The sequence below is a fragment of the Pseudomyrmex gracilis genome, unplaced genomic scaffold (genome assembly GCF_002006095.1).
Source record: "Pseudomyrmex gracilis isolate BER0280 unplaced genomic scaffold, ASM200609v1 scaffold_60, whole genome shotgun sequence".
Classification (NCBI taxonomy): Eukaryota; Metazoa; Arthropoda; class Insecta; order Hymenoptera; family Formicidae; genus Pseudomyrmex; species Pseudomyrmex gracilis.
The window spans coordinates 140,850-153,904 of record NW_018020644.1 but is presented as its reverse complement, the minus strand read 5'-3'; the positions used below and the strand labels follow the sequence as shown (position 1 = coordinate 153,904).

Here is a 13,055-nt window from a genome sequence, read left to right as displayed (position 1 = left end):
TTTTAATAAAAAGTATCTTTGTTTACATTTATTAATTGTTCCCTTCGATTTATTTTATAATTTTTCCCGTCAAGTAATGTGCTAAATAAAAGAACGTTTTCATATAAACAAATTAGTTACAAAACTTGACAATATCCACGGTCTGCGCATAGCAGAAGCAAACCATGAGAATAAAACGGGCATAGTAGGAATTACTGTGGAGAGAAACTTTCTAGTAAAGGAGATGCGCGAGACGGACGAGTTTTCGTCCATCTGGTTTCTCTTCTCAAATTGAACGCAGTATATGTTCATTTAGAGTTCGTTCCGTTTTACGCATATGCGCGCATTTATCTATAGTACACGTCACGTATAGTATAGACAAATGCGCGCATATGCGTGAAACGGAACGCAGCTTTAGACTCGTCACATGATCGAAACGTAGCTGTATACAAACGCTATCTAGTGGGAAATATAAGAAACGATTTTTTTACATTGACTTCCGGTTCGACGAGTTTACGCAACACACAGACAATCGGTTGTTAAGAAACGTTTCGATTGTAACAGTGTAAAAATTTTGAACGAAAAAAGATGTTGCGCGTTATAGCGACACGCATGGCCTCAACAGCACGTACGACAATAATGTCCCGAGGAACCGTCATCGTTGGCACGCAGAACATCCGAGCTTCTCATGGTGGACCTAAGGAGACCGACGAGGAATTTGACGAACGATACGTGAAATTTTTCAGTCGCAATGATATCGATCACTGGGAGATTCGAAAAGCTATGAACGATCTGGCCGGTGAGTTTTATAAGCGTTACTTGACCCTATTTATTATTATTTATATATTGACTTAGATATGAAAAATATGTTGACACTTTTATACTTAATACTTTGCAACTGCTTTATATGAACAGAAAAGGTCATGTATAAAGTTTTTACGCTTAAAAAAAAGCTATTTGATGTAATACTTGAAAATATTTGACAAGTATATTATTACAATATTAAAAATTAATACAGATAATATAAAAATTTTAAAATGATGTACTATGCTTACAATATAGTATAGTGAAATAGATATGCCAACACTAATTGTTATTCCATCTCTTACTTAAATACAAATAGATTATGTAGATATAAATTATACTGACTACATATATATATATATATATACATATATTGTTTTTTAGGTATGGATCTTGTGCCAGAGCCAAAAATTATCATTGCAGCATTAAAAGCTTGCAGAAGGTTAAACGACTTTGCTCTTGCTGTAAGATTTCTAGAAAGTATTAAAGAGAAATCTGGATCACATGTGGACAAAATTTATCCTTATATTCTTCAAGAGATCAGACCTACTTTAGATGAGTTGGGTATTAGTACACCTGAGGAATTGGGTTATAATAAGCCAGAATTAGCTTGTGAATCAGTATATCATATGTAATAGATTAAACTTTAATATAAACTCTAGTAGTTTATATTCTTAGCTGCTGTTCTTGATGCATGAAAAAAAAGAATAATTTATCAGTGAATATAAAATATAACTTATGTATTTGCATTACCAGCAGCATGTTAAATAAACAACCACAATTGTCATGTTTAATTTCTGTCATTTATGAGCAACTGAACGTTATGTAAAAAGATGATATAACAAAAGACTATTTACCAATCATTTATAATTTCTAAGCTCAAATTGTTTTGGATACAAGAAGATAAATGAATAATGATACAATTACATGTACAAGTTATATGATATGGAAATGTTTCGTGAGATATACAGCATTCGATACAGTATATATATATATATATATATATATATATATATATATATATATATATATATATACATGTATATATATATATAAATGTGTGTGTGCGTGTGTGTACACATACACGTACGTTTATTATTCTCTAAAATCGTAATACACGGATTTTGGTTTCTTGAATGACATTCAACTTAATTTATGCTTTGTGTGCTTTGTTACAAATAACAGAGAGAAAATATACATTGTTATTTTACATAATTTTTGTGAGTACTGATATATTACATTAATTGTGGGTGAAATCGTAAAAAAACATAACAATATGTAGTAGTTTTTTATATGATAAATTTTTAACATCGTATTTACTTCTATCACTATCTATATTGCCTATAATGTTTATAAAAATCTCTTTGGTATTCTTACACATGGTATTAAGGGCAGTTTGTTGTTTCAATGTTACGATTTACATCTAATACAATTTGCTGCTCAAAACTGATGAATGAATATCACACATTTTATATATAATTCCATATATAATATACAGATTTATATTGTCGAAGAAACACTGAACAAACTCAAGAAAACAACAAAAAATATATATATATAATTTTTTCAAGATACCGTAACATTGAAACAAGAATGCGCACAAAAAATACACTTTTCGTTTTTTTAAATACATTTATATAAAAATGGATTCTTGGTTTAGATACTCATGACATAGTCTGACTATTTTAATGTAAAATAGAATCGATTATTTTTTTTGATTACCTTCAACAAGAATGAAGGAATGTATATCAATTCTAGTTTTTACAATCGCATATTTTTTCTTTAAAAAATTAATGTTTATAGAATTATGATAAATTTTACGATCAATAACTATTAAAAAAAAACAAAACATTTATATAGAAATATAATTACTACCTTATTTTATCATAATTGATCAAAATCATACAACGCTTTTTATTGATGCGCTAATCTTTAATCGAAGCATGTACGTGTATACATATGTGTGTGTGTGTGTGTGTGTGTGCGTGTGTGTGCGCGCGTGTATGTATGTATGTGTATATATGTATGTATGTATACACACACACACACACGCATATACATACGTACATAGAGAATGTTCAGTAATAATCATGTCATCTCCCGCAGATAGAGCAAGTTTATATTGAGTCGGAAAGTCCTTTACTATTTTGCGAGTTTTGCAATACTTAGGTAATGAGTAGTTTATAAAGATCCGTGAATATGTGAATATGCGTCTGCTGTAAAGAGACAGCCCAGCACTTTGCGCGTTTACAGTTGCTAGACGCGTGGCGACTCAATGGAAAGAGTGCTCTATAGACAGCAATGGTTATAAATAATAATCTATTGATTAAAACGTATGTCATGAAAAATTGTTTATTTAGTAATTACTTATTTTGATTAAACTCCTTCCGCAATTGGATCACTACGTGAAACGCTGAGCTGTTTCTTCACGACAGACACGCTCATTTTCACGAATACTTATAAATTAATAATTCATTAATTATTAGGAAACTCACAAAATAATAAACTTTGAATAAACTTCTAGTAAAAAACTTTTTGACTCAGTACAACACGCTCTGTCTGAGAGATGATACGATTATTACCGGACATAGACCTGTATATATATAAGTGGTGCAATGTAATTCTCACGTAAAATAAGACTATGGACACACGCCTGTTACTGGTGCGTATTGAAATTTCAAATCCATAACTTGTTTTATCGAAATTACTTACGTCTTATATCCTATTTGTACCCGTCAGAAATGCTTAATTTTTTTTCATTATCTCTATCATTTCGCTCTTATGTGTGTATATTATATATGTAATGGGCTGGTGTTTCTCTGATTTTGACCATATAAAACACTATCGTTGGTTGTAGTACACAAAGTTTTTTTGTACATGAAGCAATGAGAATATTTCAAAAAAATTAATTAATTGTTATCTGCAATAAAGACTAGTAATCTTTTATTAACGGTTCTTAGGAAGCTAAACGTGTTTGACTATTGGAATTTCCTGATACTCAAACTCAAATAACAATAAAACAAATACTGAATTTAAACTTTAAATTTTAAGTTTTGAACACTGATACAGTCAAACCTCTATATAAGACGGAAATTTTTTCATTCCCTTCCTATCCGCAGAAAGGAAAAAAACTTCGATAAATCGAAACCTCTACAACTCGAAGATTTTAGCTCTTCTCTTGCGATTCGAGTTATCAAGGGTTGACTGTATTTTAAATCAGTGTGTCTGAACTTTGTTTTTTTTTTTCAAGTAAGTTTGTTTTCACCGAACGATCAATTATTTTAGAGATACAGAGAATTTCCGAATTATATATATATATATATATATATATATATATATATCCGTCGTTTTTTCTTGTTAAAAAATATTAAGGTTAATACATATAGTTTGGAATTTTTCTTACGCTAAAGAAAACGATAATATATATTTACTGCTATTCGAGCTTTGTTTGTGTGTGTGTGTAATTTATATAAATTATACATTAATTTACTAAAACCGGTTTACATATATGTATAAACACTTCCTCGTAGAATATGCTTCTTATAATATACATTATCTTTTTTGAATTACTAAAAAATAAATGTCTTTGGTATATTTCACATATCAATCGGACACACACACACACTCTCTTTTTCCCTTTCTTTTTAGATAGACTAGATTAAAAATATGTTTTTAGGTTGTCAATATCAAGGAATACACATATCAATTTTCATTCTCTAATATAAAAAGAACATAATCTTGTAAATTAATTTTTCTACAAAAGAACATTTTTTTTAAAATTAATATTATGTTCAAGACATTGTGAGTACTCTCAAATATCTCTGATACATCGTGAGTACAAGTACGACTTATCTTACCCCAATCGATCATTTACATCTCACTTTCAAATAATATCGTCGTTTAACGACGCACAGTTAGTAAAACACACTACACGATGCGATGAGACGCAAAGAGAAAGAAAAACAACACCAACCGTTTATTAATTGCATGCTTTTATCATTTCTCCGTATAACACCGTAATGCGCGATTGCACGGGATAGCACGGAGCGGATTAACTAAATTACACTTGACAGTTATTCTGGGCTAGGTACAGTTTGTTGTTGTTGTTGTTGGCTATCCTCGTCTTTGACAACTTCGGCCTGCATAGCCTTCGTCAGGACATTAGCATCTTTCAACGATATTACTTGAAGAACTTGATGTTCTCCTGCATTTATCATAGTCATAGGATGGCCCTGTATAGCAACAGCTTCAATGGTTGTATCGCCGTTTCCTGGCTCGACTTTGGGTACTTGAACCATCGGCGTTACCACCTGCATCGTGCCGTCGCTCTGGATATTGGCCACCATAGTTTGATACATACTACCAGACACTGGCACAGTGATCACCCCTGAGACCGAGACTGGATATCCTGAAACAAACACATAATAACCGTCCTACGTCCTGCCGTCAAAACACACAACTTGACATGGATATTATAAAATAGAAAAAAAAAAAAAAACGGTAAAAAAATATAGAAAACGATAAACAAATATCTCAATTATACTCACAGTGCGACAATGTCAAGAAGCTTGCAAAGCTAAAATTTAACCAAAATATCTATGCATAATTGAGTCTTGTCTTGTTCGCACTACGTACTTTTTCAATAAATTAAGTAACAATCAAACTATTAATCATTCATGTATATAGTTAAAAATCATTTAATTTTGTATGTAGTAAAGTATTAATCCTTAACTGACATGATGGGTTCCTCGGATCGCTAAGTCTATTTTATAAAAAAAAGAAATTTTTTTATAACTGTATTAAACAGAAAGATAAATGTGTTTATAAAAAGAATCAGAGTTTCAGGTAGGACAAAAAATGATCTGCGAGAAACTGTTACATATCAGTTAAAAGTTATGAAATATGTAACAACATTTTATATAGTAATAACAATTTGAAAATGCAAAAGTAATATTAGATTGTTGAGTATATTATGAAGAGAATCGAGTATACTTGTTACAATTTAAGAATTCTCTTGCACACTTTTTTGAATCTTATCGCAGTACGAAGAAAAGCACGGTCTGTTTAAGAAAAATCTAAGGTGTTTAAAGACAGTATAAAAGACAGCGAGCGTTTAAGCTGTTTACAAAACTTTAAAACTTTTAATCGCACAACATTCCATATGTAAAATTTCCAAAAGCATACACTTCAACATTGATGCGTTATTTGTTTTAAGCTTAAACACAGACTGCTAAAACGTAATGTATATAAAATAATAAAACATCAACCAAAAATACTCTATGTACAGCAAGTTTATTTCTTTTTTATTTAGAGATGATATACCAATCATCAATAATAACGACAACTGGTTGCAGAACAATTTCTTTTGTGACCGTGACATTTTTGACGATTTATTGAATTAAGAATTTTAAGAATCCGGAGGCGATATGTTCTATTAACGATATCATTATTGGAAGATTAAGGATCTTTCACACATTTGTTATAAAATTTACACGAGTTTTGATTATACATATTAAGTATAGATTTTTTTAGAATATAGATGATATTTGTTTGAATATAGATGTGTTAGAAATTTTACCAGATAAAGAAAAAATGTTTAAGCATGTCAGACTTTTCATATTTTTCAAGTACCTGAGAAAGACAAAGAGAGAGAGAGAGAGAGAGAGAGAGAGAGGGAGAGAGAGAGAGATAGATAGAGAGAGAAAGACAGAGAGAGAGAGAGAGAGAGAGAGAGAGAGAAAGAGAGAAAAAGAGAGATAATCATTAAAAATAAGATAATTCTTTTTACATGCACAATTTATAAATTACAGATAATATACGTATAAACGCATGTGTTAAAAATTCATATCTTTCTATATTATAGTCTATTTTATGTCGTTGTAAAGCTTCCTTGACATCTATAGACGATACATATTACAAAATTGAAAATATATCTTTCGACTAATACTTATATATACACTTTTATATCATATAAAAAGGCGCCATGGATTCTTAAAGATGAGGACTTCAAATAAAGCTGTGCAATAGCTCCATTTGTATATAAAAACTATTGTATATACAATAATACAAATACATAAACTAGTTCAAATCTACTTCATAATACGAAGTAATAATATAACACATACAGACATGATTTCTGATTGGAGCATAGAAAACAGCATGCAAATCGAGGATTAAGACCAGTATATATTCAATCATTTTAACTTTTTTATGTAATTTGATACGATTATTGCATCTAACCATGCATTGATTTAATGTAAACACAAATAAGAAGTATTATTATCCGTGATAATCAAGTCTGTTGAAAACAGATTTTGTCAAATCTGTGACAAAAGTTGATAAATTGACGGCTAATTCCGCTTAATCTGTTGAATATAAATTGAATATAAATTTGATAACATATTGACAGCTAAAACCGAATAAATCTGTCAAAGCCATAATGTTATTCTACAGCATCTTTAAAAGAATTGTAACAAATCTGCTCGATATTTATAATATTAGCGAATCTGTTGACACAACATTGACTTTCTTTTACAGATAGCTCTTGATGTATTGCGAGATTCTGCTCGGCTACTCTGTTCGTAAATTATTAGCAATTTGTGTACTGAAATGATATTATTATAATATATATTATTATACTTAATATAAATTATATATAATATATAATAAATATAATTGTGTTTTATAATATTGTTATATAATTCACGAATCATGATGCTGATTGAAACTTGAATTGAACGCAAATACTACTTGAATATAAAGATAATTATATCAAAATATTGTGTAGTGTGTGTTTCTCGTGTATTTTTTCACTATTAGAATCATCATATTTCTCAAGTAACGTGCTTCATTTTTTTATATTGTGTGTCATATTTATATTATGATTGAGGAATCTTCGAAAAAACTCAGTTTGGAATTTGCTAATTTTACAGTCACATAATGCCATAAATAAAATACAAAATAAAGCATAAATTATGTCAAATATTTAGTAACAGTTGATTTAGTAAGATGAAGATATATATATATATATATATATATATATATATATATATATATATATTATATATTATATATATGTATGTATATATATGAGAAACAATGTACGACATCAGATACGGTCAAGTTTCACAGAAACAGAGGAGGAGCAGAAAAAAATTTAGTTTAGTAATAAATAAGAGAATATTATAAAAGTAGCTATTTTTGAAATCGTTTTATTTTATTATCTTTAAATCCTGATGTGATAAAAGATAAAATATGTTAAGTTTTATTATCACAAGTTTGAATTTTTTGACATCTCCGATTTGTTTATCGGTTTACTCAACAAAAAACGCACTTATTATTACTTCAGATTTACCGATCATAAACCAGAGAACTCCTTCCCGACATTTTACATTGTTCAATTATACCGGTTTTAATCCTTGTTGCAACTTAACGAAAAAAAACAAAAATCTTCAGCTAATAAAAAAATCACTGCTCGAGTAGCTCCTGGCCGGCGACGGTGCAGAGCCTATAGAAAACTGGTTTACCGTGTCCATCTTCTCCAGTGAGGATGATTTGACCATCTTGACCTAATGTCGCTTCCGTAACAGTGTTCAGATCAACGGCCACACTACCGTCGGTGCTACCAGCTACTTCCGCTAATGCTTGTACTTCTCCTTGACTCGTGTGAATCTGTCAATCATAAGCAGAACATGTAACTGCCTTTTCTTACACGATTAAATATTATAAATACATTGTACATACTGATTCTGTCAAAATAATTTCTTGAATTTTATCGGTTTTCTCAAAATAGTTACATAAAATTCGTAAGAATTATGTGACAAATAGATAAATGTTTACAAAAGAAGACTTACTGTAGCTACTCCTTGAACCTGGGCTGTCGTACCATCCGGTAAGGTAATTATTGGTGTACTAGGATCCACTTGTATAATAGAAACTGTACCATCAGGATTGGTTATTGTCTGCAATACAGTTGTTGGATATTGGGCCGTCATCTGTTAAAAAAAAATTATAATAATGTCACATTAACTTCCTACTATTACATCAAAAAGCCACATTCCAAACTTTTATTTTTGAAATATTCGCACAAAAGCCAAAAAAGAATACTAAATAAAAACTACAAAAAATAAAAACAAATTGGTCTCTATTATTCAACACAGAAACCAATCAGTTTCAAAAGTAATTATTGATATATGTAAATAGACTATATTATTAATTTTATTGTGAATTGAACAAGATTTTAGAATGCAACTTTAACTTAAAAAAGAAATGTATATGCATGTGTGTGTGTGTATAGCTTGAAATCAAAAGTACAATTCTGAATTGAATTTGTTAAATTTAAGGTGTTACTTAATAAAATATTTCAACATATAGCACTATATTTATTTAACGTAACTTATGTTTGTTAAGTATAAAATCTAATGTGTAAATAAAATAACAGAAAAAAATATATCTCTTCAACTCAAATAAGGGAAACTAAACGTGTCAATCATGCTTCTTCAAGCAGCATATGCTTTTAACTTATTCTTTTGTACAAGATTTTGAAGATCAAGTAACAAAAAATTCTTTTTTCAAAAAAAAGCTCAAAATAAAAGATACAATCGTGCGAGTCAATTTAATTTGCTCATGCACTTATATGTATTCAACTCTATTTTAAGCTCTAATTTTATTTCATGTACTCCATCCACTCCCACCTGAGTGGCAGTGGCAAGAGCTGAGGGAGATGTGGCAATGATTTGTGCCGGTGAAGAGTTTCCCTTAGATGATTCCGTGCTGTTGAGACGAACAACTCCCACCGTCTGTTGCGACTGTCCTCCATTTTGTCCTTGATTTGACGAATGTGATGAATGCGAAGGGTGCGACGACGAATGAGCCGTTGCTTGTATCAGAACATTAGACTTGTCATCTTCTTCGTTAAACGCTGGCAAAAGATCTTCTCTTCCGTGGAATTTATAACAATTTATTACAATTTGCCGCAATGCATGAGTCCATGAGATCTAAAATTAATTACAATATTATTTGTATTGTGTGTGTATATGATAGAAAATAAGTGAATATATAATAGAAGAGAAATAACATTGTTTTACACACTTTTTGTTTTTCATCATCTGATCGCGCATCCATTCGAACATTAGCCCAAGGCAACTCTTTAGGCCACCAAGGAGGCCGCGTGCTATCTCGTCCCCAACCAGGTTTGCCACGGCCCGTAGAATATTTTAGCATCAACGGGATAAACGCCCTGAGTTGTGCCTGTGTCATTTTCTCTACTGGAGTCGGTATACCATCAATTATCAATGGCGGTAATTCATACAGAGATGGATCATCCTGCGTAGGTGGCGGTGCTTGTTGTGCAAGTGCAGTTTCAAGTTCTTCCATAATAACGTTTCTTAGATTTTTGACTACATCTTCTAATGGTTTCGCCCCGAATACTTTGTAACTACTATTTGGTTTGCCTGGTGTAGCTACTAACACAACTGCTTGTTGTCCGACTCGTGTTGCATATTCATCAATGGTTTGCTGCAAAATAAATTGACACATACATATATAAATTACATATAATATTTGTGTATATACACAAATATTGCTCCAAACTTCTAGAATAAGTACATTTTGTCACAATAGTATGACTATTTACTTACTCTAAGTTTTCTTAGAAGTCTATTCTGCTGTCTTTTTCTGACGCTAGGATTAGTCTCAAAACTGTGAGGTCGTTTCCGTTTTTTAGCTGACACAATGGCTGCAGCAGCAGCTACACCAACAGGTCCTAAATTGTTTTTAATACAGAAAAATGGTTTAAATGCTACAAGTTTAGTCTGTTTATATATTAAAATATAACAAAAACCAAACAAAGCAAGCAAAACATATTTGATAATATAAACAAACTATCAATATAAAATATTTGTTTATAAAATACACTTTTATTTTGACAATTTGTACACCAATACACATATGAAGAATAATTTAGTCAGTGTATAATATACATGATATTTATATATTGACTAAATTATTTCGAGTATGTCAGAAGCATAAATGTATTTAAAGCAAGAATATACAAGCAATAAAACATTAAAAAAATAAAATATTCTCTTGTAAAAAATAGACATTAAAAAAAAAAATAAAAAAGAAAAGCAACCAAAAAACCAATGAAAAATCACCATTACTCTTTTTGCATTGCCAACCTGCAGCAGCGAGTTGGGCTGTTACGTCATCATCCATAGCAGCCGTAAGAAGATCTCCTTCTTCATAAGCCTCTGATTCACTACTGGGATCATCATCGTCATCATCTGAGATTCTATCCATAGTACTGGTCTCTGCATTAGGCAGAGACATCTTTTTGTCTTCGTCCTCCGTCTTGATATTTTGTATATTGCAAATATAGGATACAAATCACTTCTTGGATAGGTATGTCAAAAGTGGCAGTATCAATTTCTTCTACATCACCTTATCCTATATATATATATATATATATATATATATACATATATATACATACGTACATATATAATATAATACAATAAAATATCATTTTTCAATAAACTGCAAAATGATTTATTATTAAACATAAAACTATATATGCATACACATGCTCACACACGCGCGCGCACACACGTAGAAATATTAATTAATTATATATCATTTTTAAATTTAGAAGACTATGCAAAGAAATATAAATAATCAATATTTTCTCTCTGATATTACATTTATAATAATTGTTATCTCAGCTCATATTCTACAAAGGAACAAATATTGAAAGCTACATAAACTTATATAAATATTGTATAATATTTTTCTATTAATTATTTATATTTAAAAATTTCTTATACTCTTTAAGTGCATCACATTAAAATGTAAAAATCCAAAAAAATTGGAAACAAAATATGACTTAATGGGAAATCATGAATAATTCTAATTACTGTATATAAATGTATCTTCTATTAAAAGAAAAGAAATAACTGAAATCTGAAGATAAAAAAGCAGTGTTTTAAATTTGAAATTAAAAACAGAAGCAAATTTGTATGTACATTTTGCACAACTGACGATCAAATAGTTTATGTCTGCAAGTGAGAAGATATCTCTTGCAGGGAAACTTTCCGCGATACATCCTCCTGGTAGAAGTCGGCCTGGCATACTCACGCGACCGTGTGGCGAACGAGAACACGCGCATTCTCACACCGCACGTATATAACACCGTAAACTGATCAGAACGGGAGCAACGAGATTGTCGTTGTCGTTGTCATTGTCATTGTCATCGTCATTGTTGTTGTTGTTGTTGTTGTTGTTGTTGTTGTTGTTGTTGTCGTCGTCGTCGTCGTCGTCTTCGTCGTCGTCGTCGTCGTCGCCGTCGTCGTCATCGTCGCCGTCGTCGTCGTCGTCATCGTCGATGACGGCGGCGGCAACGGTCGCCGCGTCTTTCATCGACTTGGTGACATTCCGCGTGCGTTGAGTTGACAAACGGACAGACGACAACAAGACAACGCGTGATAAAGAACGCGCGCGTAAGGGGCGGAGAGAACGGAATGGAACGGTGAGGCAGACGGAGAGGGAGACGGGGGATATGCGCGTTTATTCGGGACGATACTTTGGGGGGGCAATGAAAATGCGCAGGGCACACGCAAAAGAGACCACCTCCGGGTAGCCGCGGAGCTGCTCATGACGACTGCTCGGTAACGCGGAGCCGTCGGAGCAGGCCCAGTGAAAATCGCGAGTTGCGTACGCACCTTGGTGTGTCCCGTGGAGTGGATCAGAGAGGGCTCAGGGCTCTTCGCGTACGCGGGGAGGCAGCCGCCTCGGCTACGCTCTCACACCACGCCCCGTACTCGCGGCCGCGCTCGCGCTTACCATCACCGGACCGATCTAGCGTGAGCGATCGCGGCACTCTTGTCGGCGCGTTTATCTCAGGATGTGTGACGCGCGACAACGGTAGCCGCCATGGCCGGTATTCGGCGGCAGGCGTATCGATCGGCACCGAGCAAGCCTCCATCACCACCACAACAAACGCGATCACGACCGGCCATCTTGGGCGAGCCTGCGCGATGCACGCCCGCCCGAGCAGACGATGCGAAATTGCTGCGATTTTGCGAACGTGCCGGACACCGCGCACGACCGACTCCGATCGGTGATTGCTTATGCGCCAAGTTCGCGCTGATATTGTGTTATTACTTACCTTTTTCCCGTAGAAATCCGCGAACGATAACAGCGATGCGAGAGAACGCCAACGCCATATACACATACACAAATCTAGAGTAGCGCGATTGGCGGGAATCGTTAGGGCA

General features: G+C 32.7%; 2 protein-coding genes across 10 annotated transcripts; one reads left to right on the top strand and one right to left on the bottom strand.

The window, feature by feature from the left end:
- The first annotated feature begins 460 nt into the window (after positions 1–460).
- Positions 461–1,577, top strand: LOC109854138 (cytochrome c oxidase subunit 5A, mitochondrial). Its single transcript, XM_020426963.1, has 2 exons — positions 461–778; positions 1,168–1,577. Exons 1-2 carry the CDS (start codon positions 568–570, stop codon positions 1,416–1,418), a joined length of 462 nt encoding a protein of 153 aa, XP_020282552.1. The 5' UTR covers positions 461–567; the 3' UTR covers positions 1,419–1,577.
- Positions 1,578–4,128: 2,551 nt separating this feature from the next.
- On the bottom strand, positions 4,129–13,024 carry LOC109854135 (DNA-binding protein P3A2). Of its 9 annotated transcripts, none has more exons than XM_020426948.1 (8): positions 12,947–13,024; positions 10,938–11,229; positions 10,422–10,546; positions 9,874–10,299; positions 9,477–9,779; positions 8,637–8,777; positions 8,310–8,454; positions 4,129–5,191 (listed from the first exon to the last, which is right to left on the bottom strand). In XM_020426948.1, exons 2-8 carry the CDS (start codon positions 11,110–11,112, stop codon positions 4,857–4,859), a joined length of 1,650 nt encoding a protein of 549 aa, XP_020282537.1. In that variant the 5' UTR covers positions 11,113–11,229; positions 12,947–13,024; the 3' UTR covers positions 4,129–4,856. The 9 variants fall into 9 exon arrangements, with proteins under 9 accessions (XP_020282537.1, XP_020282534.1, XP_020282543.1 ...); XM_020426945.1 differs by having other exon boundaries at positions 10,938–11,133; positions 12,947–13,012; XM_020426954.1 differs by having other exon boundaries at positions 9,579–9,779; positions 10,938–11,133; positions 12,947–13,012.
- Between the last annotated feature and the right edge of the window lie 31 nt (positions 13,025–13,055).

Excerpts from the sequence above, each read along its gene's own strand:
- LOC109854138 (XM_020426963.1), top strand. The coding sequence starts at position 568 with ATGTTGCGCGTTATAGCGACACGCATGGCCTCAACAGCACGTACGACA. Across the intron at positions 779-1,167 it reads AGCTATGAACGATCTGGCCG|GTATGGATCTTGTGCCAGAG; the intron begins GTGAGTTTTATA and ends ATTGTTTTTTAG.
- LOC109854135 (XM_020426945.1), bottom strand. The coding sequence starts at position 13,012 with ATGTGTATATGGCGTTGGCGTTCTCTCGCATCGCTGTTATCGTTCGCG. Across the intron at positions 9,780-9,873 it reads CAGATGATGAAAAACAAAAA|ATCTCATGGACTCATGCATT; the intron begins GTGTGTAAAACA and ends AATTAATTTTAG. Across the intron at positions 8,778-9,476 it reads CTCTTGCCACTGCCACTCAG|ATGACGGCCCAATATCCAAC; the intron begins GTGGGAGTGGAT and ends TTTTTTTAACAG.